Here is a 27,898-nt window from a genome sequence, read left to right as displayed (position 1 = left end):
TGTCCAATCATATGGTATTTTTTAATTGGCTTATTTATTTTTCTGGTTTCTGCAGACAAAACATTACGTAGGTTGTATACTTTGATCCACGTCATACAGATTAATGTTTTGTAGCATTTGCCCTTATCCAGATCATGTGGTTGGTAGGTAATAATCTTGATTGTCTTCAACATTTGTCAATTTTGACATTGACGATTTTGACAATAAAAATTGTGATTCGTGAAGACGTGAACACGTTTTTTCAAATTCAATAACAAAAAGAAATAGCTACTCTGAAAATAATTCTTAATTCAGTTTTCAAACTTAAATAAACAAATTATTAATCATGTCTTTATTAATACGTACAGATGTTACGGCTGTTAAAATTTTCAAAAACTACGTTCTTGCCGGTAAATAATTTATACAACATTTCGAATTATATTTCAAATTACACTACTCACAAAGAGGACGAAAATTTATCATTCCAGGTATTGGAAGCACTATAAATGTATTCGATAAAGCTTCGGCGAGATTAATTACGAAGTTTCAATGTTTAAAAAGCCAAAAAATATATGGTTTTGTAGTATCTAATTGCGGTAATAAAATACTCGTGTTTGGCGGAAAACAGTTCACAGTTTTATCTTTTACGCACTCGCATTATGAGGAGACATTTAAGAGAAACTTCGAACCTATAATATGCGATGATTGGCTTCATTCCGGAGTTTGGCTGAAAGAAGATATTGTTATTTTATTAACTGCTCATAATGTTACTCAGGTAAACCAAATGTACTTCTCATGCTTCAATCTATGATGAGCTATTGATTCAGCTCAATAGTAAACGGTCACTAATATTATTGCCATGCTCAATGACATTTTCATTGAAGTGTGTTTTGGTTAACTTTAAGCTACAGTCTGACCATTAAAAAACTGCAACAACTTAAGTTGTTTGAAATGATAAAATCTTTTTATGATAATCCTGTTATCTTTTTTTATCTAACTAACCTAACTTACCACCTAGGCAGAATTAGTCATAATATTGATGATGTTGCAATTATTTTAGAATTTTTATGGTCACAGTTTTAAGTGGTAAGAAGCAGATTGGCTCTGCGCCCGTCATTGCTGACGTCCATGATTGACAGTAACCACTCACATTCAGGTGGGCTGTATGCTCACCTGCCTCTAAGGGAAAAAAGATGCATTAAGATGTTATTCATCTATATTTTAATATTACTATATATCTAACCTGTGGTGGTCCATGCCACCCATGATCGAACATTGTGGAGGAAAATCACATGTGGTCACGATCATCAGCAGTGGGGGAATGATGAAGAAGAAGAAGAAGAAGAAGAAGAAGAACCTGTTAGATTGAATAGTAGTTAAATATAATGGAGATATCTGTGAGAGTTAAATACAATTTAAACCCCACTATCTGGACTGCTTCAGATTCACAGTGGGATCCCTGTGATCAACCTTTGTTTTGTGCCACCAGGCACTCCAAATAAACTCATTAGTCTTGATTCCAACTAGGTTAAAGGAGGTCTGTAAAGGAGTCCTGTTTGACTTTGGTAGAGGGGTCACAGCAAATTGTGAACTGACTCATAGACATTATACTTTGAATGCTGCTATCCAACTATTAAACATGAGATCAAAGTCTCAATGAAATTAATAACAGTTGTTCACCCAAACCAGCATACATGTTGTTTCTTCTGTTTCATACTATAATTCATAATTTAATTAACTTAAGATCAAACTACTTACTTGTTTGTTTTTTTTCTATGAAATTCTATTCCATTTTCATTTCAGAAATGGAACTTATCAACACAGTCCTTCATATCTCAAGAAGCAGGCAAAGAAAACTCAATATTATACAGTGGACTTATTGTAATGCTGCAAGATGCAATTATGGTCCTAGCTGGGACTGTGTTCTCAGATGTCATCGTGCATAGTAATACTGTTAAGGAACCTCTACATTATTTGAGAGGACACAAGGTTTGATACCACTCTTCATTAACACATTCACAGTGCTTCCGTTAAAATGCATACCTGCTTGTTTATAAAATATATAAGGCTTATAGGTATGATACCTACAAATCTAATTCAACAGAGATTTGTATCTCTCAAGTTTTTTACTATCAATCAGTTGTTGATACAATAAACCAATTAAATATGGCCAACATTTCGGCCCCAAAGTTATTTAAAAAAAATTACATAGTTTATTCCTCTTATGTTTTTGAGTTTGTTTTTATAAACTGAATAGACATAACCTCTTTTAGACATGACAATGGAGATTTCATCTATTATGCAATTAATCTTCAATTATAATAATAATTTGCTTTGTGACAAAATGTACAGAATAATGGTAGCTCACTGTATTCAGTTTCATTTTTATTGCTTTATAAAAATGGACCATTTTTTATAATAAACTATATGACAACTAGGTATCTCAAAAGTTTGGCACCTACCATAACATAGTTGCATTATTCTACACTAGTACATCAGATATCAAAGTCATGCAAAAGATGCACAGATGCTATTAAAAAAATGCCACCTTGAGAAAAACATATCTCAGATAAAATTGTTTTATTTTATTACAGGGTGTCATATTCTCCATATCGTGTGATACAGATAAAGGTTTAATAGTAACAACTTCAGATGACAGATCAGTCAGGATTTGGAGCACAAATATCATAACAGCAAATGCGCATATGCTACAATATTGGAAGGACCATGAAATAACATGCAAATATGAACTGTACGGGCATTCGGCACGAGTCATGAGAAACTGCATCACAAATAATATAGTTATATCAGTAGGAGAAGATTCCGCTATATGCTTTTGGAATTTGAATGGAGAACTAATAAAAAAGAATAACTCACATCAGTATTCTGGTATATGGTCAATAGATGCTGATAAGAATCACCTGGTGACTGGTGGAGGTGATTGTGCAGTTATACTGCATCCACTAACAACTAATAATGGCATTGTTCACAACATTTTAAACTTTGGAACTCAGAGAAAAGTTATGTTCACTGCGAAAAGAAATTTAATAATGTTGGATGATAAAAATTTGTTGCACCATAACACAAACGAGAAATCATCTAAGGTTTATGAATTAAGTCACGAGTCCACATACAAAATGCTGAGTTTATCATCATGCAAGCAAATTATTGCCGTTGCCGATATGAAAGGAAAACTTGATGTCTTTGTTGAAAACTGTAAGAATGGACACTTAACAAAAATAATTGACACAAAATTGCAATTAGGAAAGATATTATCAATGCAGTGGGCTGGCAACAGACATGTAATTATTTGTTCTGAAAATGGTGCAATAACAGTGTTAGCTGCAAATGGGGAAAATACAGAAGTTTATGCCAATTTCATTTTGCCTCCTTGCAAAGAAAGATGGCTTACGGCCACAGCTTTAAACAATAAAAATGATGTATTTGCTTTAGGAGACAGGTGTGGTAGTATCCATATTTATGTTAAAGGAAAATGTAATCCAATCAAAAGCTTTAAGAAAGTACACGGAAGATATGGTCCAACATCAATTAAATTTAACAGCAATGAACTTGTGTCAACCGGAAGAGATGGGACAATCAAATATTTCAAAATCGATATTCACAACGAAATTATATTTATGAGGAGTAGGGTCTTAGAGTTTCAGTGGGTTGAGGAATTCTTGAATACCGATGAAACATTGATATGTGGTTTTCAAGAAAGACTTTTTGTGATTTATGACCTGACAGACAACTCCAAAGTACTTGAAGTGACATGTGGAGGAGGTCACAGGTCGTGGGACGCAGTGCGTTTCATAGAGAAAGTCAATGACGACTTCGAACAATTTGTTAATTTCATTTATTTGAAAAATTCTGAAATACATCTATTGAAGTTTCAACTGAGTAAAATTGTGGCAAAGAATTTAGTGAACGGATCACATTCTAACAACATAAACTGCTTAAAAGTCTTAGTTAGTGATAGATCGAAAACAATTTACGTATCAGGGGGAGAAGACACAACAGTAAGAATATCGACCACAGACAATCAACTCAATTTTAAAGACGTCTTAACATTTAAACAGCTGTCAAACGTCAGAACCCTTAAATTGCAACCTGTAGATGACAACAATAGTGTAATTTTTACAGCTGGAGGCCGTGCACAAATATGTATAAAAAAATGTACTATAAAAGAAAATGAAATTAAGACCCAAGATTTAATTGAGTACATGATAAAGGGTACAGATAAGGAGAGGAAAGGTAATCAGACGTGGCGGAATTGCACAATAGATTGCGATCCAGAGACAAGGATCATGGATATTGCAGTTTTGAAGAATACTGATTACTTCATTTTCACCGGATGTTCCGACGCTTGTCTGCGAGTTTTGAAATATGAATTACTAATCAATAAAATAACATTAATCAATACAATTAGTCACCATGACACATGTATTTTAAAAACCCTTTGTTTCCGGCTGTTGGACAGAGACTTCTTGGTGACAGCCACAACAAGAGGTCTGTTCTCGATATGGCTAGCTTCTGACCTGCTGAAAGAGAACCCTGCGCCGTTTTTCTCAATAAAAACGAACAAATCCGGAATAAATAGTATAAGTTGTTATAATATATCAAAGAACGAAGTTTTACTAGCCACGGCAGGTGATGATAATACCATCTACATGACATCAATAGAGATAAACATCCAAGATAACTTGCCCTCGGCGGTCGTCAAATATTGTTGGAGCTCTGATCAGTTTCACAGCTCCCAGATAACTGGTTTATGGTTGGGCAATGGCTTGCTACTCAGTACATCGGTCGACCAGAGGGTAACTATGTACAGCTGGACTGTTGATGACGGTTTACACTGCTGCTGTCTACGGCAAGGTGTTAGCGACGTGGCTGACATACAAGGGATGGAAATGCTGGAATGTACGAGGTAAGTGACCAAAACCAATAAATGAAATACTTGTTGGGCTTAGTTTTGAATGGATTCACTACGAACTACTATTGTACATTTTGATTTGAAGATGTGTGTTGCTACTCTGGCGTTCCAGATATCGATCTCACGTCTCAACCTGTGTAGGTTTTTTCTTACTACTAATGGTGCCCCAGTAGTCGAAATTCGACTATAAATAATTGAAATTATAAGTCTGAACATTATGATAGTTCTATTGTCAAAGATTATTACATTTCTATAATCAGAGATTTAGCCAAGAGTATACTATAGACAAATAATATTAAAGACAAAAACTATTGATCTATTCTCAATTTGACCATTGACTTTAAACAATAACAAAAGTTTGACAATAAACAAAAGAATATATATATATGCGTGTGTGTGTCAAATACATGGCAGTGTATGTAATGTGTGTTAATGTTATTAATGTAAATGTATTAATGTAATTTTTTATGCATAATTTAAAAAAATATTAACATTCTGCACTCCTCCATATTCTCTATAAGTGTAGGAAATGTCATACTTCTCCGTCTGCGCAATATTTGTAAATACACAGCGTTTGCTACACGTATTAATATAGATCATTGTTAAGACGGTTGCGTATGATGCAAGTTATAATATCAGAGTATACATATTCCTTTTCAGTGATCACATAAAGCTGTGTGTCTTCGGCAAAGGAATGGAAGTCCTTCAGCTGCAACATACAAACACATAATGTTATGAGAGTCCTTAACACTCCAGTTGTCTGGGAATGAACAACTAGTGCACAACATAATGGTAAGTTAAACCATGTATTATTGGACGAAGGCTGTGCACACTGAAGATACCTTCAGAAGTAATGCCCCAATTTTAGGGCTGCTCCGAATTGCTCCGAATAATAATTTACTTATTGAACTAAAGAGAGATATATTTCATAATGGGAACTATTCATTTGGCCATTCTTTGGTTACTTGTCGGCCATTGTTGTTTACTACATGAATCTACTAAGATTGGACAACGTATACGTATTTCGTTGCAACATGTGTCCCGGTCGCTCGCCCCGAGTGCAGGACCGTGTCGACCTTGTCATGTCAGCCAACATACCAGGCATGCTCCATCTTTTGTTCTTAACACGTTGAGCACCACCGGACTAGGAACCGTGTGTTGTCTAGCGGGTCGGACACCCTATGTCGATGAACGCAGCGGTTCCAAATAATGTGGATGAACTCTGCTCCGATGACGGGAGGTGCGATATTGTGATTAACAAATATGCATTTCCAAGCCACTACATAAGTTGAACATGTGGATGAAATCACGAGTAAGGCTGGTCAGAATGAAACTAGTAAAATGTTATACAGTTTTTCGATCTAAATTTTTTCAATGTATTGGAAGCCATATTTTTTACGCGTACGTGGCTGAACCTCATACAAGGTATGGCGGGCGGAGTATGTGAGATTTGACGGCCTGCATAATGTTAGGAGCAGACCGCGGACCCTAGGATGTTTTAGGGCCCTACCCACACACGACTTTGCCTGATCTCCGAGTCAGAATCCGGTCTAAGTAGAGGTTTTCCTTAGTCAACACTACTCAACACTACAACCGGACTCGCTGCGCAACCCCTAGGGCGCCTGACCGACTGGTCGACGACAACTCCACGTCAGCCGTCTCGGTAAGACAGCTCGTCAGCTGGCTCGCCTGCCAGGTCATAACGCGTTACATCGTCAACCGGTTGCTCTTACATAGTTGCGTGGAACTACTTCCATGCAGCGTTCTACACTGTAGGTAGGGCGCCACGCGGCTCCTATATATATATATATGTATAGATATTTTTTTTAATATAAATTGCACCGGGTTCTAAATATTGGACGAAATATTAACATTTTATTTTCTTGGTAAAATGTATATTTTGTTATCGTTCTTACTGTCGAGTGGACGAGCGTAATCTGAGTTTTGACAGCTGTCACTCTGTCACCGGAACAACATTTGGGAAATTTTACCGTTATCAACACGAAACGATCGTTAAACGTGGTGTACCTATCGGTTTTGTTTTGGAGACGCGGTGGGGGGTAACATGACCTAACCATAACCCGCGATTTCATTCCGACCTCAAATTCGGTCTATTGACATGAAAACGATAATGAAAACTGTAGAAAGCAAGACGGGGGCTTGTTCATTGAGCGATATAATTGTAGAAGTAGGAAGTCGAAGTCGTCGTGGCCTAAAGGATGAGTGGGGCAGCCGTTGTATTATATTGAGACCTTAGAACTCATATCTCAAGGTGGGTGGCGGCATTAACGTTGTAGATGTCTATGAACTTAAGTGACCACTTAATACCAGGTGAGCTGTGAGCTCGTTCACCCAACCCATCTATGCAATAAAAAAATAAAAATAAAACATATTCGTATAGTATTAGCTATGCAGGATTAGCCTTCTCGTCTGAGAAGACTGCACTTGTCATCCCAACAACTGCAATGTTTAATAAATACGTGTTCGTTTTAAAGTAATTATTAAGCTCATAAATACAACTAATGCTCCCAAAGTGGCCTGGCGTTAATAGTAGTATTTTTGTCGACATAATTGTTCTGTTATCTAAGAAGAGAAAAAATACCCATCACTACATCCAACTATAATTGTAAATTTAATAAATAATTCAGATTTAAATAAAAATATTATTATATATAGTGCTTATAAAAATAAGATCGAATACACAAGTCAGATAAAACATTGATAAATGAATAAATGACGTGCTCTGATAAAACTGAGTGTCACGATCTTTCTGTGAACTGAGATCAGGCTAATTGCATCTGAAATTAAAAATAAAACTACTTTTAGAAACTAAAAATCTGAAAATATACCCAGCGGTATGTTGCATTATGAGTATCTAGGATGGTACTGCAATTTGACCCATAACCGTCGAAAATCAGCTATCGTTTAGGTTTGAAGGCTGGGACATACATACATGTAGGATTGGTAAGAACAGAACTTATGAAAAGAGTGTGGAATGAAGCGTTAAGATGTGAGTGAGAGAGAACCGAAAGAAAGGGAAAAGAGAATGACAGACAGAATGAGAGAGAAAAGGAAGATGGCGAAGACGGCAAAAAAATGCAAGGCGGCAATTTTTAAATTATTATTTTAACAGAAGATTTTGGAACTGTGTAACTTTTACTTTATACGCTGCGATCCCTATTCTAAATACATCCCTATTCTAAATACAAATATTCTAAATAATCCCTATTCCATGCCATGAAGTCGTGGAATCCATGGGCCTATCCCAGAGACCAGGAGGGCCGTCCGATTCCCCATCATTATTTTACAGTAAATAATTAAAACGCAAACTGAACTACATTCATTGTGACGTAACGTATAAGTTGCTGGTACACCCGCCGCTAAAACTTGCCTTGACTCTCCTGTACTCAAGTGTAGGAGGCCAAAGTATATTAAGGTCACGTTGCGAGTCAAGAATCGCAGCTTGCAGCCGCTTCCGATCCTGTAGTAGGTTCATTCGCGAAGCAGCTACTCTTGAGCCCTTGGAGGCGCTCGGGTAGCCGTTAGCAAATCCCGCTCCTTCTGACTGATCCCTTGCTCGCCCACCTGTCCTTGTGAAACTGGAAAGGCCACGAGTAAATGCTCAATCATATAAAGAAAAAGAAGCTCACAGTCGCACGACCTCGCCTGCTCCAGCGCCTGTCAGCAGATAAGATAATAATCTGTTGGTGCATATCCGCGGGTCGTGTTGTATGAGATAACAAGCATGACTTGCGTTTGAATATGCAGTTTATCGTCGTTGCAAATTTAAAATCTATCTGACATTTTGGACCAAAATGATGTTTTCTTATATTATGAAAGTTATTTTGAATACCTATACTCAGCAAAAATTCCCATGTGCATATCTCAATATTTCACTTTATTACGCGTCAATCTTAAAAAAACCTAAGTGTCTTTTGCATTTTATTATAAATCTAAAAAAAATATATTAGCATATATTTATTTTCAGGAGGTAGTTTTATTAGATTTTCTCGATTACATTTATGCACATGGGAGATTTCAAAGTACATGGGCCATTTTCGGCCCAGCTACTCGTGCTCTCAAGAACATTAATGAAATATCTATACAAAAAAACATTTCATTTTTACATACTTATTGTAAAATTTAAGGGTATTTATTTTAATGGTGGGTAATTAAAATCATAAATGAAAAGAAATTAGCTTGACTAAGCTACATTGATAAATTGAAGGAGTTGCCATAGGTAAAATATATTTATATTTTAAACTATTCACATTAAATCTTCGAAACAAAACATTATATTGCAAAAAACTAGCAAAATATATTAACATATTTAATTAATGGATTTTAAAACTCATAAAATATTATATCTAAACAAAAATCTATTTTTATACTTTTAAATCGCTAGAATAAATCATTACATTGATCAATAATTATTGATCATAAGCAAAAACAAAACTACGCTTGTTTAATGTTTATTGACGTTTTACATTTGATCACTCGTTTTCGCGCTCTTATATTATTTTACCTGCCTGCCTGCCTACCTGGATATTATTATACCTGCTTATTATATTTAAGAATATTTAGAATTAGGTCTGTGTCATAATGTATAGTACCGTAAAATGGGGTAAATAGGGATAAAATCGACCTTCAGATTGAATTTTAAAACAGTTCCAATTAAATAGTCACTGCTCAACCAAAGAAATAAGTTGAGTCTTGAACGTACCTAGGTGATAAAAAACGTTACATTATTTTAATTATTAATTTTAAAGAAATAATCGGTAAAATAATGGCCGTCCCAATTTACCCCGCGTCCGGGGTAAATTGACACAGGTAAGGGTTAAATTGGGATATTTGTAAGGGTTGTCAGCTCGCAGTACTGCGATATATAGGTAGGTAGGTGCCATACAATTATTTATATGGACCGAAATGATGAATACAATCCATAATTTAAGCACAATACACAACATAGTGTAAATTAAGCTGGTTTCTATTCCGAAGCGATGTGACGTGAATGATAATCAACAATACAATGATCAAAAAAAGTATGTGCATGTTATATTTTAGAAAATTATTATTTAATTTCCTTAAAAATCACAACTCTGAAACAAAATCATAAAATAGAATAAAAAATAGAAAACAAAAGGACTGGAAATGCAATAATACAATTTTATTTAATCAACATTTTCAAAATAATCTTGGAGCAAGAGAGTAAGATATCAGGTGAATAAGATAAAAAAGCAGCTTTATCTGATTACTGCCAATAATAACAAAAATAAAAGAAATTCTTTCTAAGCTAAATAACCAAACTCAATTAATTTACTCACTCATAATTGGAACCTAGATATCTCAGATTTTTAATTAATGTTACATTTAAAATCTGAGGCCTGTTTTTATTTGTGTGTGCGTTGTGAATGTTAAAAAAATCATGATTCGACGCGTGAATAGATTCTGAAATAACAAAAGTTTTGATTCGTTTGAGTTTTTTTTAAATTGCTGTAAAGGACATACGACCGGGCAGATATTACAAGGTAATTGTCGCGAAAAAAAAGTAATTATATATATACTTTTCTTTTACCTATAATACTTACATAGTTTTGGTATTTCCAGGTATATTAAAAACTTATATAAACTGTGATTTTATTGAAAAAAAAAACCGTTTAACAACGATAATATTACTTTTTTTAAAAGTTCTTTAAGCTGTTTTAAGACGCACTTTTCAACCACTATTTTCAATTTAATTTGATGAATTTTTGGGACCAACTTAACTCATATTTAGTACTTCCATAGTTAACTTGGTTTTTCTTCTATACTTTAACGTGGTGATATTCTTCAACGTGGTGATGGACCTCGTCCTAGCTGTGGATGGAACTTGTGTCCGCTCTGGCTTATGCTGACGACCTAGTCCTGCTTGCGGGGTCGAAGGTAGGGATGCAGGAGTCTATCTCTGCTGTGGACTGTGTCGGTAGGCAGATGGGCCTTCGCCTGAACTGCAGAAATGCGCTGTCTTGTCTATGATACCAGATGGCCACCGCAAGAAGCATCACTACCTGACTAAGCGAACCTTCAATATTGGAGGTAAGCCGCTCAGGCAGGTGTGTTTTGTTGAGCGGTGGCGATATCTTGGTGTCGATTTTGAGGCCTCTGGATGTGTGACGTTAGAGCATAGTATCAATAGTGCTCTGAATAACATCTCAAGGGCACCTCTCAAACCCCAACAGAGGTTGGAGATCTTGAGAGCTCATCTGATTCCGAGATATCGTGCAATAAAAATCAAACCCGCAAAATTATAATTTGCGTAATCACTGGTGATAGGACCTCTTGTGAGTCCGCACGGGTAGGTACCACCACTTTTGCGCGGGGACCTCGTAGGAGGTTCGGCGCTCTACCCGAAAAAAAAAAAAAAGGTACCACCACCCCGCCTATTTCTGCCGTGAAGTAGTGATGCGTTTCGGTTTGAAGGGTGGGGCAGCCGTTGTGACTATACTGAGACCTTATCTCAAGGTGTGTGGCGCATTTACGTTGTAGATGTCTGTGGGCTCCAGTAACCACTTAACACCAGGTGGGCTGTGAGCTCGTCCACACATCTAAGCAATAAAAAAAAAGGTGGTCTCGGGCCAGCGATCGCTTGATGAGCTCCACCGTGAGAAACGTAATAAAAACGGGAATCACGGAGAGGTGGTTGAGTTGGTCGCAGGTAGACTAGGACTTCCGAAAGCTGAGTGCGTGCGAACCATTTCGTGCACGATATCTTGGAGGGGAGTATGGAGCCTGGCTTCTTTCAAGGAGTTGAGGACCATAATCGGGCTTCGAGAACCGACACTGCAGGACGTTCCAATCTTAGCGTTGAGAGGATCGCATATGAACTGGACCAGGTTCAATCAGATGACGTCCGTCATGGGGGGCGGCGTTGGTTGAGCTTCGCACAGTAGTCCAGCGGAGAGGGTGTAGATCAGGTTCGTCTGTTTCTCCCCCGGAGCTCGCTCCCTTGGCTTCCCTTATATTTAACATCAGAAACAGACATTAAACATCTACTGATCCAATCTCGCCGGCGTACGTCCACGATCGGGAGGGTGGGAATCTCGGGGGTTTTCCGATCCAATCCATGATGATTACGACCACAGTCACTAAAGACAATGGCATGATGATCCGGCGATGAAAATAGATGATTTCATTTTGGAACGTGGGCAATGTTTAAATTGATTTTGCTTTTATAAGACTAACACAGGAGCCAGTATCGATTAAGAAGGCAAGGTCCTGATTATTAAGTTTAGTTGCAATTTTTATGTGTCGTAAATAACGTTTTGATTGATTGGATTTTATTTCGTAAATTTTTGACTCTGAGCAACTAGGATGTATAGGAGATACGTTAGAAACAACGGGAATAGTAGTCGTGACTTGAGTTGATGAAGCAACAGGTGTAATGGAAACATTTGATTCAGTGGATTTGATAGGTTTAGAAGATTTAGTAAATTTAGTTGATTTAGTAGGTTTAGCATATTTAGTGGATTCGGTGGATTCAGTGGATTCAGTGGATTTAGTAGATTCAGTGGATTCAGTGGATTTAGTAGATTCAGTGGATTCAGTGGATTTAGTAGATTCAGTGGGTTTAGTAGATTTAGTAGAATTAGTAGATTCAGTGGATTTAGTAGAAACAGCGGAAACAGTGAATGTGTTGGTGTCCTTTGTATAAGGGTGGATCGGGCTTAGGCCTTTGGGGCTCACGAGACACCGCCGTGGGCCCGTTACTCGTTTAAATGTTCGTTTGTGGGTGTTGTTTGATTGGGGTTACTATAACCGGCATTGTTGTCGTTTACAAAATGAACGCGATTCGGATATCGAGGAGTTCCCTGTGAATAATTAGGATTCGGAGTATATTGCATTCGTCTATCGTTGTTGAATTGTCGCTTGCGGCAGTTTTCTATGGTATGGCCTACATTTTTGCAGTATCAGCAGACAGCGGTGTTTCTTCTGAAATTGGACTGAGGTTGAAACTGAGGACTCGGAAAAGGTTGATTAATGGTTGGTCTACGCTCCGCATGTGTGCTAGTAGACGGGCCAAACTGTCTTTTAACTGTCATCCCTATAATTTTTTCTTCCGCCGTCGCAAAATTAATCGCTTCATTTTGAGTGCTAGGGTCCCTACATCTGACTACTGTAGCTAATGGGGGTTGTAATCCTATTATGAAAACGTTCAGAGCTAGATCTTGCATAGCAGCCAGCCGTCCGGCTAACTCGTCCTTTTACTTGGTCGGTATTGAAATATTTATCTCCGTTAATAATTTAGCGAGACAAGATTCAACCCTTAATGAATATTGGCTTACGGATTCGTTTCGGCCTTGTTTGCATTCTTGAAGGTCTGATAATAAGTATGCATAATGTTTAACGTCTCCAAATTGAGTTTTTAAGAATTCTTCTAACTGTGACCATTTAGTAAATTCTTTGACGGCACATGCCGTTTCCGCTTTGCCCTCTAGGCGGCTGAGTATATATTTTAAGAGAACTTCTGCTTGAGAAGCGGATGCTAGATTTATGGCGTTGCGACAGTTATTTAAGAACGGTGTTAGTTTATCTCGTGAACTATCGAAAGTACCGATGAATTTTATAAGGACGTTTAGAGCAATTTCCGACATTGTAACAGATTCTCCTTCTTTAACCTCTCTCTGTTTGGTCATTCAATATATGATTTATGTATATGTTATTCAAATATTTATTTATATTTATGTGACTTAAAATGATTAAAACAAACAAACAGGAAGAAAAAATAATTATAATAATATTCTACATAAAATTTGAAATTGAAAAAGCACGATGTATAACTTATAGTGGTGAGATTATTACAAGGTTAAAACTTCGGCTATTAAAATTACCTAAAAGGTGCACAATGACTCGCTTGCGGGTGGTCCTTATCGCTTCTAAGAAATTTTAGACGCGGGGTTTGAATATTTGTAATATGATATTTTATTTTAAATCGCAGGATAATTAATTATTAATAAATTTATAAAACGAATTAGTGATTATACCTAGTCAGGTCATAAATTCTGTCACATCTTTAATGTAAAATAATTGAAACAAGTTTATTCATTATGTAACCATTCATATACCAGAATGAACTTAACAAAACATAGATTCTTATGACACTAAAGCTTATTCAAAATGACCTCCGTGATTTTGAATACAGGCCTTCAATCTGCGCGGCCAGTCGTCTATCGCAGCACGAACGAGGTCCATGTCAATATCGGCGGCTGCCTTAATCAAGGATGTCTTGAGTGACTCCAAATTGGGATGAAGCTTTGAGCACGCCTTTTCCTCCAAGTGTTGCCATATCTTGTAATCTAACGGATTCAAATCTGGACTGGAGGAGGGCCAGTCTTCGTGCCCGATGAAGTCGATTTCACGCGCCGCCAGCCAGTCTTGTGTGCTCTTCGCTCTATGAGCTGGCGCCGAATCTTGTTGGAATACCCAGTGCTTATTATTGAACATGGTATGAGAAACAGGTTCCACAAGGTTCGTCAGGACTGTATTTTGATACACAACTGCATTCTTTTTTACACCTTTCTCACAAAAATGTACCTCTGTTAAGCCCCAATAAGAAACTGCCAACCATACCATGAGCGAGGATGGAAAATGACCTCGTTGGATACGCAGAATACGGTTGCTCGCTTCTTCACTACTGTGTGCGTACACCTTATCATTTTGTTTGTTGTAGCTTTCTTCTACGGTAAAAATTTTTTCATCCGAAAAAAGAATTTCCCGATTTTTTTTTTCCCGCGTACCGCTTCAACAAAGCGCGGCATCTCTTCAGTCTCAGGTCCATTAGACGAGCATTCAAACGATGTCCTGTTTTTCTTCGATATGCCCGAAGCCCTAAGTCTTCATTTAACACCCTTTTCACCGTGGTTCTGCTTAACCCCATCTGAAGGGCCAACCAACAGTTTCTGCTTACGTTTGGGATTTCTTTGAATTCGCGCCTTCACAGCTTTTATCACTGCTGGAGTCCTATCAGACCGAGGGCGACCACTTCTTGACCTGTCATCTACACTAGAGTCTTCATTGTATCGTTTGATGGTACGATAAACGAATATTTTGGTTATATTCAAATTTTTCAGTATGTTAAAAATTTTAATTGGTGCGTAACCGCAACGATGCAACGCAATAACTGCAACACTGTCTTCTTTAAGCGTCCACTCCATATTTAAAAATGAGTAAAATTCTAAAAGTATACATTTTTATTTTCATGAACAATTCGAAATTCGAATTCAATAAACTTTTTTGTGGCCAGCATTCTAAAAGAAAAGTTTTTACTGTGTGACAATACTTATGACCTGACTAGTTACAATTAAGTCGGTGAATTATCAAGTTCCTTATCTTAGGACTTACAGTACGAGGAGTATCTCGAAGTTGGAGCACGAAGAACTGGGAGACGGGATGATGATGATTTGATTCTTGAGTAGGACTTCCTTCACGCGATGAGTTTGAATATGTGATAAAATTTGCGCCTTGCTTTTATTCTCACAGGAAACAGCGGAATTTGATATGTAGTTTTCCCACAGGAAACAGTGGAATTTGATGGGTAGTTTTCTCACAGGAAACAGTGGAATTTGAAGAGTCGTTTTTCACAGGAGACGGTGGAATTTGAAGAGTCGTTTTTCACAGGAGACAGTGGAATTTGATGAGTTGTTTTTCGCAGGAGACGGTGGAATCTGAAGAGTCGTTTTTCACAGGAGACAGTGGAATTTGATGAGTTGTTTTTCACAGGAGACGGTGGAATTTGAAGAGTCGTTTTTCACAGGAGACAGTAAAATTTGATGAGTTGTTTTTCGCAGGAGACGGTGGAATCTGAAGAGTCGTTTTTCACAGGAGACGGTGGAATCTAATGAGTTGTTTTTTCACAGGAGACGGTGGAATTCGCAGTGTCTTGACAATTTTCTCCTCTATTCTTTCCAGGATACAGTGGTTATTTTCTTCTTTTTCTTCTTTCAAAGCTCACCTTCTAGGTATGGCTGTTTTCCAGAATTACGGTGATGACTTCAGGTACGGAGACGAACCGAGGACCAGGTTTTTTGATCCCTTTCACGCTGCCACCAACTATTTGAATTGTTGAACACTATATTAAACTGATTTAGTATAAGATTTAGAAATTGTTAAAAAAAATTGAATATGACGAAAGCAACGAGTACCTCAAATGAGGGCTGAAATTGAACTGTCGTTTTATTATTAAAGTTATATGAGCTTCTCGCATGAAATGCTGAGTGCGTGACTTTATGTGTCTATAGTGCAATATAGTCATACAAAGGGGAAGATATAACAGTTCGTATCGCGATTCTGTCTATCATCACTGTGATCGCGAAAGCATGTCGTTTTCAAAATTTGCAATCACACAAGAAAAATAACTAATAAAGTATGAAAGCATCAAAGTAAGCCGTAATTGTAAAACAAAACAAAGTTCCGAGTTTTTACGCTACTGTGGGCTATTTGAGTCCTTTATCCCACTTCTGATTTTAGGAATCACGACAGAATGTTAAGCAAATAGGTCGACAGTAGTCCGCAGACGTCCGTACCAAACGCCGGTCAATGCTCAAGTGCCGTAGCCGCGCCAAATACGGTGCTTTTATAGGCTTACTCGGTATAGTGCGTTTAGCTAGTGGGGGTACGTCGAACACAGCTAGTGAGAGTACATCTAACAATATAGTGTTATAATAATTGACGGGAGAAAGGTTATTGAGTTTAAGCGATAATTTTGCAACTTTAAAAGAAAGCCATTTAAAGTTTAAACTTTGAAAAAAATATAATGAAAAAGAAACTTCTTCAACTATTTGAATGGTGTAATCATAGTTGAAGTTCAATTAAAAACACCGGTCATCGTCCTCGCCGAACCTGTCGCTTGCGACGAAGGGCTCGACGAGTAAATTAACCCACAGATACAGCCCACTGAGTTTCTCGCCGGATCTTCTCAGTGGGTCGCGATTCCGATCCGGTGGTAGATTCTGCGAAGCACTGCTCAACCGTATTAGCACCACTTCGTTTTGAGCCCCGTGAGCTCACCTACATGTTAGGGCGAAGCTGAAATAGCCTCTCAGGCTATCAGCATAGGTAGGAAAAAAAAATAAAAAACAGCGAACTATAGATGCTAATACCAAATAAAACGGACCTTTTATTACAAACCAAATACCTTTTCGTCCCTCGAAATTATTCTTTTAGGAAAAATAAAAAATTCGCGTCTTTCAAGCTTACTTCTGAATGTCGTATAAGGACACAAGATATAATCGTGAGGAGCTATAACATAAAATACTTTAACCGCGTTACGGGAGGCCAGCTATCTGTTTCACCGACTGTAAGCTTAAGATTAGATTACAGATATAATAAATATACTAAACGCGTATCTCTCGGCTCAGTGGTTAGATTATACCGAACCCGCGTTGCAGTCTAGTTCTAGAAGCGCTCGAGCCTAACCTAATGTGAGTTGAATCAAACTAAAATATCGTATGGTACGAGTATGGTCTTGTCGGTTTCATTGTACATATTATTGCTGGTTCAAAAGCTACGAAAATGACTCTCAGTATGGCGTGTCGATATACTATTCCAACAAAATATATTCTTTAAACGCTAGATAAAATTAACGAAAGTCCTTTATTCGCATACGTTTTTTGTGCTCGATCTTCTTTGCCCATTCCGAACCGTTATAAATGATTTAAGATCTTTACAAATTACTTTGAGAGGCTATGTCAGCGTAACCGGGCGAGTAGGTGAGCTCACGGGGCTCAAACCTGACGTTGTTGCTAACACGAACCCTAGCAAGAGCCGTGCTTCCCAGAATCTACCACCGGATCGGAAACGCGACACACTAAGAAGATCCGGCGAGAAACTTAGTGGGCTGTGTCTATGGGTTAACTTACTCGCCCGACAAATGACAAGAGTGTAACGAATCTATAGTAATGAACAAATTGTAATTGTTTTTTAACTGAATGTTAAAATAACAAAAATAAACAGTAATTAAGATTACCTCATTTACGTTACCCGGTAATGACTAGTTGCGATTGTAATGAATATGAGGTCAGATTACGTTTGGGTTTTTTGGTATTTATTGCATCAAGTAATAAGCGAGCTCACGGCACATCTAGTGCGAAGTGAAGCCGATAGACATCAACAACGTAAAGCCGCCACTTTATGTGAAGTACATATTTCATTTAAAAATTGATTCCGCTAGGGGGAATTCGAACATCGGCACATGGGCTCGCTCGAATGTACGAATGTACCGGGTTTTTATTTTTTATTGCTTATATGGATGGACGAGCTCACAGCCCACCCGATGTTAAGTGGTTACTGGAGCCCATAGACATCTACAATGTAAATGCGCCATCCACCTCGAGATATAAGTTCGAAGGTCTCAATATATGTAGTTACAACGGCTACCCCACCCTTCGAACCGAAACGCATTACTGCTTCACAGCGGAAATAGGTAGGGTGGTGGTACCTGCCCGTGCGGACTCACAAGAAGTCCTACCACCAGTGATTACGCAAATTATAATTTTGCGGGTTTGATTTTTATTACACGATGTTATTCCTTCACCGTGGAAGTAAATCGCGAACATTTGTTGAGTACGTATTTCATTAGAAAAATTGGTACCCGCCTGCGGGATTCGAACACTGGTGCATCGCTTCATACGAATGCACCGGACGTCTTATCCTTTAGGCCACGACGACTTCTCAATTCACTGACTTCAAACAATTCGATTGTCTTTTATTTATTGCTTTGATGGGTGGACGAGCTCACAGCCCACCTGCTGTTAAGTGGTTACTGGAGCCCATAGACATCTACAACGTAAATGCGCCACCCGCCTTGAGATATAAATTCTAAGGTCTCAAGTATAGTTACAACGGCTGCCCCGCCCTTCAAACCGAAACACATTACTGCCTCGCCGCAGAAATAGGTGGGGTGGTGGTACCTACCTGCGCAGACTCACAATAGATTCTAGCACCAGTAAAAATTGAACACTTGAATTTCTTCAGAACATTATAAAGCCTTGTCTACAACAAGACGGGACAGGGTCGTGGTTACACTAGCTGCCGTTACCGGCATGAGACGAACGGCCGTGCCTTGTGTTAATTGACGCTGTATTCATACAACATGGAGTCTTGGGTCTTACATCTTGAAACGTCGGATTGTTTTCGCAACCCTACTTTTGTAACGACCGCAAGAGCCAACCCTCGAACGTACTAGCTGCATCACGGCGTGACAGAATTGATAAATATAACTATGGACGTATCCTAATGCCGGCCACTCACATGCGCGCAAACATTCGTACAATATATGATTTTTGCGCGCATGTGAAGGACCGTCAAACATTCATTCGCAAACTTAGCGGCTGTGCAAATGGGTTCGGTACTCAATTTTTTTTTTTTCTTTTTCTCGTGTATAGAACATTGAAGAGAAAAAGAGTTTTGAATTCTTTCCCGGACATCATTAACAGCCATGCTGTTTTTATGGAATTTCTTAATGAAGATACGCTACACAGTAGACGTCAAGATCTATGAAAATAGCGAAACGTCCGTTGCCTTCGCAATCCTGGGCGCAACTGGTCACACGAATGTGTGGGAGACTACGCGAAGGATCGCGGTTCGCGCGCTTTGATGTCTGACAACCGACACAGCTTGGAAAACCACGAATACAGCGAAAACTTTGCATAATCATTTGCAAATGTCGTCCTACACTTGCGAGTTTGCGTTTTCGTGCGAATGTGAGTGACCGGTATAAGGATTGTCCCGTTTTAAGGAAACTAATTCTGTTGGGAAATACAGAGGTCCAGTCTGGTTTTCGACTGTTGAAGTTTAGACGTATTTCCTTGTAATTATACCGTTGCGTAGTCAAACAAAAATAGCAATTTTAGTCACGAAATTTATTAATTTTATTAATAAAATAAAACATTAACAATGAACTTTGGGATATATTATATCTTAGATTTCGGTTTAAAATTTTATTTGTGGTTTTATTGTATAACGAATATATGCGATTTTGAGGTAGGTACGCATTGAAAATGAAGTAACGATAGTTTAAAAAAAAATTGGTATGTAATTCCTCTTTGATCCCAGCCCAGTAAACGGCAATCAAATCGGACAGAAAATGACCTTCAATTTTAATTTGGCAACTGTCAAACTGACACCAGAGACTTAATAGCTCCTTCAATACAGTTGTTGTTAATTAATGCAGAAACAAAAATGTCCTGTAAATGTGTCCTCAAAAACAAGTAGGTACAATAATAATGTAGTTAATTTTATAGATTTAACCCAGTTCTATGAGTGTTTTTGTATTTTTGTTGGGGTTGTTAGACAGGCGGGGCCTCTCAGTATCGTGCTCCAACTGAAGCCTCCAGACCTTTAGGGTACTAATGGAATTAATGAAGTTTATGGAATTACTGCTAATGGGCTTTGACCCCGACGGGCCCCGTGTGATCCTCTCAATCCTCTATCAAATGCTTTCCACTTCTATCGTTGAGATTCTAATACGATTGTCTGTGTATATTACGTGTATGATATTTATAAAAGCAAACAGTGATATTGTTGTGTTCCGTCTTCAAAACGTAAATTAGTGATTTTTAAATAAAAATTAACAATCGTGAAAGCTTTGGATTTGAAAGAAATCGATATGGACCTTATGATGTAACACTTCTATTTTTATGTCAACCAACCGGCCGAACTAACTAGCAAAGTGACTTCAATGGATTTTTTTCTGTGCACAAGACAGATGGCGCCGCAGTTACAAGCTGTGACGGAGCCGGTGTGGCTCGGCGAGGGCCCACACTGGGACCACAACGAGCAGGCCCTATACTTTGTCAGCATCTTCGACGAGACCATACATAAGTACGTGCCAGAAACGGGGAAACATACGAGGTCTAAACTAGGTTAGTTCATTTGAGAGGCTTTTTCTGGAAATTCCCTTCACGTCCTGGTTTAGGACACGGGATGCAGCGGTGCTGGTAGTCCAAGGTACTGATTCTTATAAGGAACTACATATGAACACCTATCCATTAACTATCTTGCTTATTTCTAGATACTACACAATTGAGATGACGACCTCATGCCTCAAGGTGGATGGTGATACGGCCTGATATCTACTTTTCTGTGTCATTTAACACCAGGTGGCCTTTTGAGTTTATCCACCGACCATATTCAATAACAAACAGCACTTTAGTTAAAACCTGGTCTTCCTGAAACCCCAACTGAAGAAGACAAGGAAGCTATTAATAAAAACGTTTGTTTCCTGCAGACGGGAAGCCAACCTTCATTATACCCATAGAAGGGAAGAAACACCATTTCGTGGTGGGTCTGGACAGGCTGGTCGTGGAGATACAATGGACAGGAGAAGACCAGACGGCCAGGCTCGTCAGGACCGTCGCGGAGGTGGACCAGGACAACCCCAACAATAGATTCAACGACGCTAAAGCTGACCCCAGGGGCAGGCTGTTTGCCGGTGAGGAGTAACTCCTGCCCGTACTGCTAATCACTTCCTTCCTTTTGTTGATCTACAATCGAATCACGTTTTGTATGCAAAAATTTCAGCTTTGCCCTAACGTTTGTAGGTGAGTTCACGGGGCTCAAACCGGAGTGTTGCTAGCACTGACCCTAGCAAGAGCAGTGCTTCGCAGAATCTACCACCGGATCGGAAACGCGACCCACTGAGAAGATCCGGCGAGAAATTCAGTGGGCTAAAATATAATAATACGTGAATAATTAAATGAAAAGGGAAGAGTGGACGCAGTATTAACCATCACGTGTCTCATCCCAGGAACGATGGGTCACGAATACGAACCGGGAAAGTTCGACCTGAAGAAGGGGTCTCTGTACCGCATCGACCCGGACGGCTCCGTGCACCGCCTCGAGTCCAACATCGACATCTCCAACGGCCTCTGCTGGGACCTGCAGCGGAGCGCCTTCTACTTCGCGGACTCCTTCGAGTACACCATCAGGAGATACGACTACGACGTGGAGACCGGGAGCATCGGTGAGTATACCCAGCTCACGTCGCCTCGGCCGGCGAGGGTGGGTCCCCGGCGGTCCCCCCTCGCTAATAGTCGCACGTGGGACGCATCCATTTGGGATCATCTCAAACCCCCCTCCCCCCCTTGTTTTATTTTGACTACGGCAGTTTCTTCTTTTATTTTGGCAGCGAACGCAAAGACCGTGTTTAAGTACAGCGACCACGGACTGGAAGGTATCGTGGACGGCATGACCATAGACACGGACGGTAACCTCTGGGTGGCCAACTTTGATGGACGACAGGTGAGTGCATTGTGATGTGCCGACGCCCGGGGCGGTGAGACTATACTTATTAGCGCTTGGAATTTTAGTTAATTTCCCCGAGTGAGGAACTAAAGATTAGGCAACGGCCCTGTGTCCGCTGTGTCCTGTTGGTCCGTGATACCTTTTTTTTCCTACCTAACCTGATAGCCTTGATAGGCTATATCAGCGTTACCGGACGAGTAGATGAGCTTATGGGACTCAAACCTGGCGAAGTTACTAACACTTGACCCTAGCAAGAGTAGTGCTTCGCAGGACAGTGCTTCACAGAATCTACCACCGGATCGGAAACGCGACCCACTGAGAAGACCCGGCGAGAAACTCAGTGGGCTGTGTCTATGGGTCGTGCTACCTACCTGTGTATAACTTAAAGGCCACTGGTTTCCACTCGTCCAACTGGAAATTGCTAGAAAAATACATGATAATCTACATTATTTAGATCTCAAAAATAGGAGTCTACCAGAATGTCGTAATGTGTCGAGCACGCCGGGTCCTCCCCGCGAGCTGCTCGTCCGTGCTTCTTGTATCTTGTTTACCAAATACCTAGTTTTGTCAAATGCTAGTGCAAAGAACAGTAGCGTTATTGAAAGAGAAAGTATGCTTTATTGTACACAAAATAAATAAATGGGAAACAGTAAATACAAAAAAGTACAATTGGCGGTCTTATCGCTAAGAGTGATCTCTTCCAGACAACCATCAGGTGGACCAGAATCATTAGGAAATACACACACATACATATTATATATTTTAACTGCAGCGGCATGACTCTGCCCCTGACATCGCTGACGTCCATGAGCGAACCACGGGGTGAAACACGAGTAACCACTTACCATCAAGTGGGACGTATGCTGGTCTGCCACGGGCAATAAAAAAGGGACATTCAAATACATATATATATACATACAACATATTATGTATATTTACAAATATACAGTTGGTGACCCTAGTTTAAAACGAATCGCCTTTATTGTTCCCAGGTGTTAAAGATCGATCCTCGTGGCGGCAAACTTCTGCAGAAGATCCCGATACCGGCGCTCCAAGTCACGTCAGTGACATTCGGGGGTCCGGACCTGGACCAGTTGTACGTGACCTCCGCCTCTATGAACCGCGGCGAAGAACAACTCCCGCCCTGCGGCTCTACCTTTAGACTGGACGGACTCGAGGTCAAAGGACATCCTAATGTGAACGTGCGTCTTCAGTGATGTAAAAAAAAAAACTACAAATCGAATATCGATAGTCATTTTTTATAAAACTGTTTTTGAGCAGACTAAATCTAAACGAGATATTCATATTAAGTAGTGTGGTCGGGCGCTCCTCGCATTTACTGGTGGTAGGACCTCTTGCGAGTCGGCACGGGTAGGTACCACCACCCTGCCTATTTCTGCCGTGAAGCAGTCATGTGGTTCGGCTTAAAGGGTGGGGCATCCAGTGTAACTATACTGAGACCTTAGAATTCATATCTCAAGTTGGGTAGCGTTATTTACGTTGTAGATGTCTATAGACTCCGGTAATCTTAACACCAGGTTGGCTGTGAGCTCATCCACCCAACTATGTAATAAATGAAAAAAACAGAAGGTACCAGTCTGACAGTAGTGTCCACTCATCACGCTTAATTAGATTAATTAATTCACCAGCTTGGTAGACTTGCATCGGCTAAAAGTCATGTGCTATTATAATATGATAATTTGTTTTATAACTATGTATGTTTGTATGTAGTGGCTATAAATAACGTATTAATAAAAAAATAAACGCTTTTTTTTTCAAATCTCTTTTAATTGTACTTAAAATATATAAAATATAACATTTGCTTATGCATATCAAAATATCAAACATATCAAAATAAAGTGTACAAAAATATTTCAATACAATTTTTTCCAAAACACTAAAATTTCATAATAAATACCTACAACTTCAATATATTATTTTTTATCTTTATGATGTATGTAATCTTTGTTATTTATCTTTGCAATGTCAATCATGTTGTTCACAATCTGACACTGACATTGGGAAGCCCTTTCACTCCCAGCCCGGTGACCATAAAAGTAGCTCCGGAGGGTGGGAGCTGCTCCTTACCAACATTACAACAAGCAGAAGTTACAAATAAAATATCCAGATTTGGGCCCCCGAAAGTCGCCGAAGTTACTTGTTCGGCGGGAATTGCTAATTTTTGTAGGATTTCTCCGTTTTTAGGATTGATCTTGAGCACGCATGAGCCTCCAAACACGGCCACCCAAAGGTTGCCGTCGGTGTCGATGGTTGTACCGTCCGGAATGCCTTGTAGACCGCGCTGTTTAAAGTCAAATATGTTTCTGGGGTTGGCTGAAATAATATTATTAAAATTTTATTAAGGACAACAGATTTAAATTGCATACAATGATACAATACTGGTCTAATTAAAACTTAGAACTTACGAAAGTTCATGATGAATTTTTTAGCATAAATGAGGAAACCAGATAGCGACTCACATGGTGTTAAGTGGTCACGAGAGCCTATAGGTAATGTCTAGCGGCGCTATCTACTAAAGAAAAAAACCTCAATTAACCCTGAAATAATCCCAACTCACATATTTCTCCAGTATCTACATCATAATCAAATTTCGTTATCGAAAACTGCATGGAATCTGTGTAATAAAATGCCTTTTCCTTCAAGTCCCAAGCAAGGCCGTTTGATAATGACACAGTTTCGATAATCTTCTCTAGTTTCCCATCTTTAGCTGAATCCAATTTGTAAAGAGAGGCTTTGTTTCTCTCAAAGTTACCTGGAGGATCTTCATGACCCATAGTTCCTGTAAACAACACTTCGTTCAATAAAAGCGTATACTCTCTTAATATTAAAATAAAAAACTCATAAATAAAAATAAAATACTAATAAAAACTGTTGTGTAAATGTTTTCAAGGTTAATAAATAAATAAATAAAATAAAATAAATAAATAAACATACACTCTTCAGTAGTAAGAAAATCTGGGTTGCACTCCTCACCAAACAAGTAAACAAGAATTGATTTAAACAAATAATTTTAGATGGGTTCTTAACATTATTAATTTTTGTTTTATTTCTCTATATTGTGATGCTATTGTAAGCACCATGATCACAGAGAGCCTGCACTGCAGGTACAATGTTAGGAGTAGACAAATTTATCTAGAATGTGGTTGTTATATTACTTATTATAAAATTGAAAATCATGATAAAAACACAATGTTTTTCTAATGTTGATAAAAACAAAAATTTAAAGTAGTTCTTAAATCAGAAACAAGTTAGTTTCCAGTTTTACTAAGTTATAGCATTATTTTTTCTGATTTGATTGTTCGTGTTCATAAGTTGCATCCTGACTGCTTTAGTGTAACCACAAAATTAGTATGCTCCAACAAGCCTATTTAAGCTAATTCAAGTATATGATTAGTTAGCTCACCCAATTATTTCACTGTACAAATTTTTCAGAATTCAAAGACGGCATAAAACCATTACCAACAGTGAAATAAACTTGTGACAAACCGTTCCAAGATGTTATTGTGTTGCATAAGATATCCATTCTAATCCTTGATGGAACTACACTCATAGACTATTTGATTTATAGTTTCTACTTCTTCCAAGCAGAATCTACGGGTTAAGTCCTTAGTGCTATCCCACCCACAAAGGGCTTGATTGGCCCTTTGTGGAATAGTAATATTCCTCTATATTAAATTGACTCTTGTGCTAGATATAGCTCTTGTGATAGATGCCCTGCCATCAGTACTAAGATATAATGAGATTTAACTGCAAGGTATCTATGGAGGAATGAGGAGAATGTAGCTTGTCTCATAGTCTCTTGAAAACTACATAATCTTGTGAGATCCCTAGGTCAAAGAATGCCAGTGGTTTCAGATAGTACTTTCATTATTAACACTTAGACCCTTCATTGTAGGTTGCATCCTTGGGCTTGCAAATGTCCATATAAGTGAACACTTGTTACTAAAAAGATAAGAAATTATTCTCACCAGCAAACAACCTCCCACGAGGATCTGCTTTGCCATCATTAATCCTGTTATTAGGTCTGTCTTTGTCTACTTCTCCTAATTCCTTTAATACAGCAACTTTACTGCCATCCTCTCCATCCCACTGTATGAAAAGGAACTTGCGTTCGACTCCCACTACAAATTGGTCTGTTGTACCTTCCACTGGTAATATGAAACCAACCCTCCCATCTGTATTATGAATATAATGGTTTAAAAGTCAGTCCTGTACACATTTTTATTTCTATGTTGACTTGACTAACAATAAAATTGTGTCAAGTAGAAAAAACACTCACCTAAACTGGTTTTTGTATGTTTTTCAGTAGTTGGTACATATTTGTGTATAGTTTTATCTTGGATGCTCACAAAGTATAGCGCTTGCTGACGTTCATCCCAGTGGGGCCCTTCCCCCAGTGTTAGGGGCTCCGTGATTTTTTCAATTCTCACCGACATCTGATAATTATTTGATAACGAATTATTAATGATTTGACCTTTGGATTTGGTTTGATTATTTTAGATTTAGTTTAGAATTAGCTATTAAATAAATATTAAAGCGTTCGTGTTTCTAATGTAAGGTCAGAACAGAAAGGTTGAAAACAGTTTAATGAATTGAGGACTTGAACAACTGACTTAATAATAAATAACCATGGAGTTAATAAGTACCCACAACTAAATTATTTAAAGTTAAAATACTAAATCTATGTAATTAACAAATTAAAACTGCTAAGGCGGCCTCTAAACTAGTCTAAACGGTCAATTAAATCATAGATTAAACTAATTTAATATTGCGCAATATTGTGAATTGTGCATTTTATTTATTACCGTATATGGTTTTTTAACCAAGCAAAGTGTAATAAGCCTTTTGGCTTATTACACTTTGCTGAATTTAGTCGACTGAATTCAGAAGCTTTAGAAGCTCCTCATTACACTGTTCTAAATTCAGTTACTGAATCAATTTCAGTTTAAGAATTCAGTTTAAGCGCGACGAAGTAAGACGTGTCGTGTGCGTAAGAGGATGGCCCCATTGTTATGGCCACAGAACACTATTACTTTTCGTCTTTTAAATTTTAAAAAAATTAGACTATTTTTTTGGAACGAAGTTCCTTACGGCAGGCTTGGAGGGGATAGGGATTTTGCTGCGCGACCGAACTGAAAAAAATGTGATAGTAAAACCGTAAGAAAAAATCCGTGGAAAAAAGTGCGTGGAAAAATCCGTGGAAAAAAGTGCGTGGAATAAAACCGTTAAATGAGACGTGCGCAGGCGCGACAGTCGCATTCACAAGCGAGTAGTGTATAATACCTTTCTCTTTCTCCTTCTTTCTTTTCGTTCTCTAATCCCTTCTCTCTCTATTTAGTAATTATTTCTATTTCTATGTAATTTTATGTTGTCAACCAAAAATAAAGAGATATATTTTGTTATTTTAATTGATAATTTGAATTACTATTTTTTTTAAATATAAACTACAAAATATTTGAATTTATAATTGTATGACTTACCTTTATTATTTTCACATTGCTATTCAAGTAATATAGATTCTTGATTAATTAATTTAATAATTAGACAGTATAACCGCACTTGTTAACAAAACGCTAGTAAATACGGCCATTGCCAGCTGACCGACAAAACCGGTGCATGCGCAATGTAGGGGATGGTTTGCATAATAGATATAAAATAATTAATAATTGGGAATTTAATTGTTTTTAT

General features: G+C 38.3%; 2 protein-coding genes across 14 annotated transcripts; one reads left to right on the top strand and one right to left on the bottom strand.

Moving 5' to 3' along the window:
- Positions 1-199: 199 nt before the first annotated feature.
- On the top strand, positions 200-23,969 carry LOC101745537 (regucalcin). Of its 8 annotated transcripts, none has more exons than XR_001139987.4 (6): positions 200-389; positions 468-754; positions 1,783-1,968; positions 2,574-4,906; positions 5,573-5,704; positions 20,652-20,792. XR_001139987.4 is itself a non-coding variant. In XM_012694334.4 (6 exons), the coding sequence occupies exons 1-6, from the start codon at positions 5,702-5,704 to the stop codon at positions 23,404-23,406; spliced, it is 918 nt and encodes a 305-aa protein (XP_012549788.1). In that variant the 5' UTR covers positions 5,578-5,701; the 3' UTR covers positions 23,407-23,969. The 8 variants fall into 8 exon arrangements, 6 of the variants coding, with proteins under 6 accessions (XP_012549788.1, XP_004930717.1, XP_062531278.1 ...); XR_002431280.3 differs by having other exon boundaries at positions 20,648-20,788; XM_012694334.4 differs by lacking the exons at positions 200-389; positions 468-754; positions 1,783-1,968; positions 2,574-4,906 and adding exons at positions 21,174-21,377; positions 21,693-21,908; positions 22,074-22,186; positions 23,182-23,969 and having other exon boundaries at positions 5,578-5,704; positions 20,652-20,808.
- Positions 23,957-27,834, bottom strand: LOC101745878 (regucalcin). Of its 6 annotated transcripts, none has more exons than XM_004930667.3 (5): positions 27,691-27,834; positions 26,490-26,646; positions 26,179-26,385; positions 24,768-24,989; positions 23,957-24,523 (listed from the first exon to the last, which is right to left on the bottom strand). In XM_004930667.3, the coding sequence occupies exons 2-5, from the start codon at positions 26,644-26,646 to the stop codon at positions 24,189-24,191; spliced, it is 921 nt and encodes a 306-aa protein (XP_004930724.1). In that variant the 5' UTR covers positions 27,691-27,834; the 3' UTR covers positions 23,957-24,188. The 6 variants fall into 6 exon arrangements, with proteins under 6 accessions (XP_004930724.1, XP_062531279.1, XP_004930720.1 ...); XM_062675295.1 differs by lacking the exon at positions 27,691-27,834 and adding an exon at positions 26,824-27,671; XM_004930663.5 differs by lacking the exon at positions 27,691-27,834 and adding an exon at positions 26,857-27,671.
- Positions 27,835-27,898: the final 64 nt, after the last annotated feature.

This window comes from Bombyx mori, chromosome 23 (assembly GCF_030269925.1).
Source record: "Bombyx mori chromosome 23, ASM3026992v2".
NCBI lineage: Eukaryota > Metazoa > Arthropoda > Insecta > Lepidoptera > Bombycidae > Bombyx > Bombyx mori.
The sequence above is the reverse complement of the archived record's forward strand: the minus strand, read 5'-3'. Positions and strand labels throughout refer to the sequence as shown.

Bases quoted from the DNA above. Each gene is read 5' to 3' on its own strand.
- LOC101745878 (XM_004930667.3), bottom strand. From the start codon at position 26,646: ATGTCGGTGAGAATTGAAAAAATCACGGAGCCCCTAACACTGGGGGAA. The intron at 26,386-26,489 runs GTGAGTGTTTTT...TTCATAATACAG, and splicing joins ACATACAAAAACCAGTTTAG to ATGGGAGGGTTGGTTTCATA. The intron at 24,990-26,178 runs GTGAGAATAATT...TGTTGTTTACAG, and splicing joins TCGTGGGAGGTTGTTTGCTG to GAACTATGGGTCATGAAGAT.
- LOC101745537 (XM_062675293.1), top strand. From the start codon at position 19,841: ATGAACTTTGGGATATATTATATCTTAGATTTCGGTTTAAAATTTTAT. The intron at 21,909-22,073 runs GTGAGTATACCC...TTATTTTGGCAG, and splicing joins CGTGGAGACCGGGAGCATCG to CGAACGCAAAGACCGTGTTT. The intron at 22,187-23,181 runs GTGAGTGCATTG...TATTGTTCCCAG, and splicing joins CCAACTTTGATGGACGACAG to GTGTTAAAGATCGATCCTCG.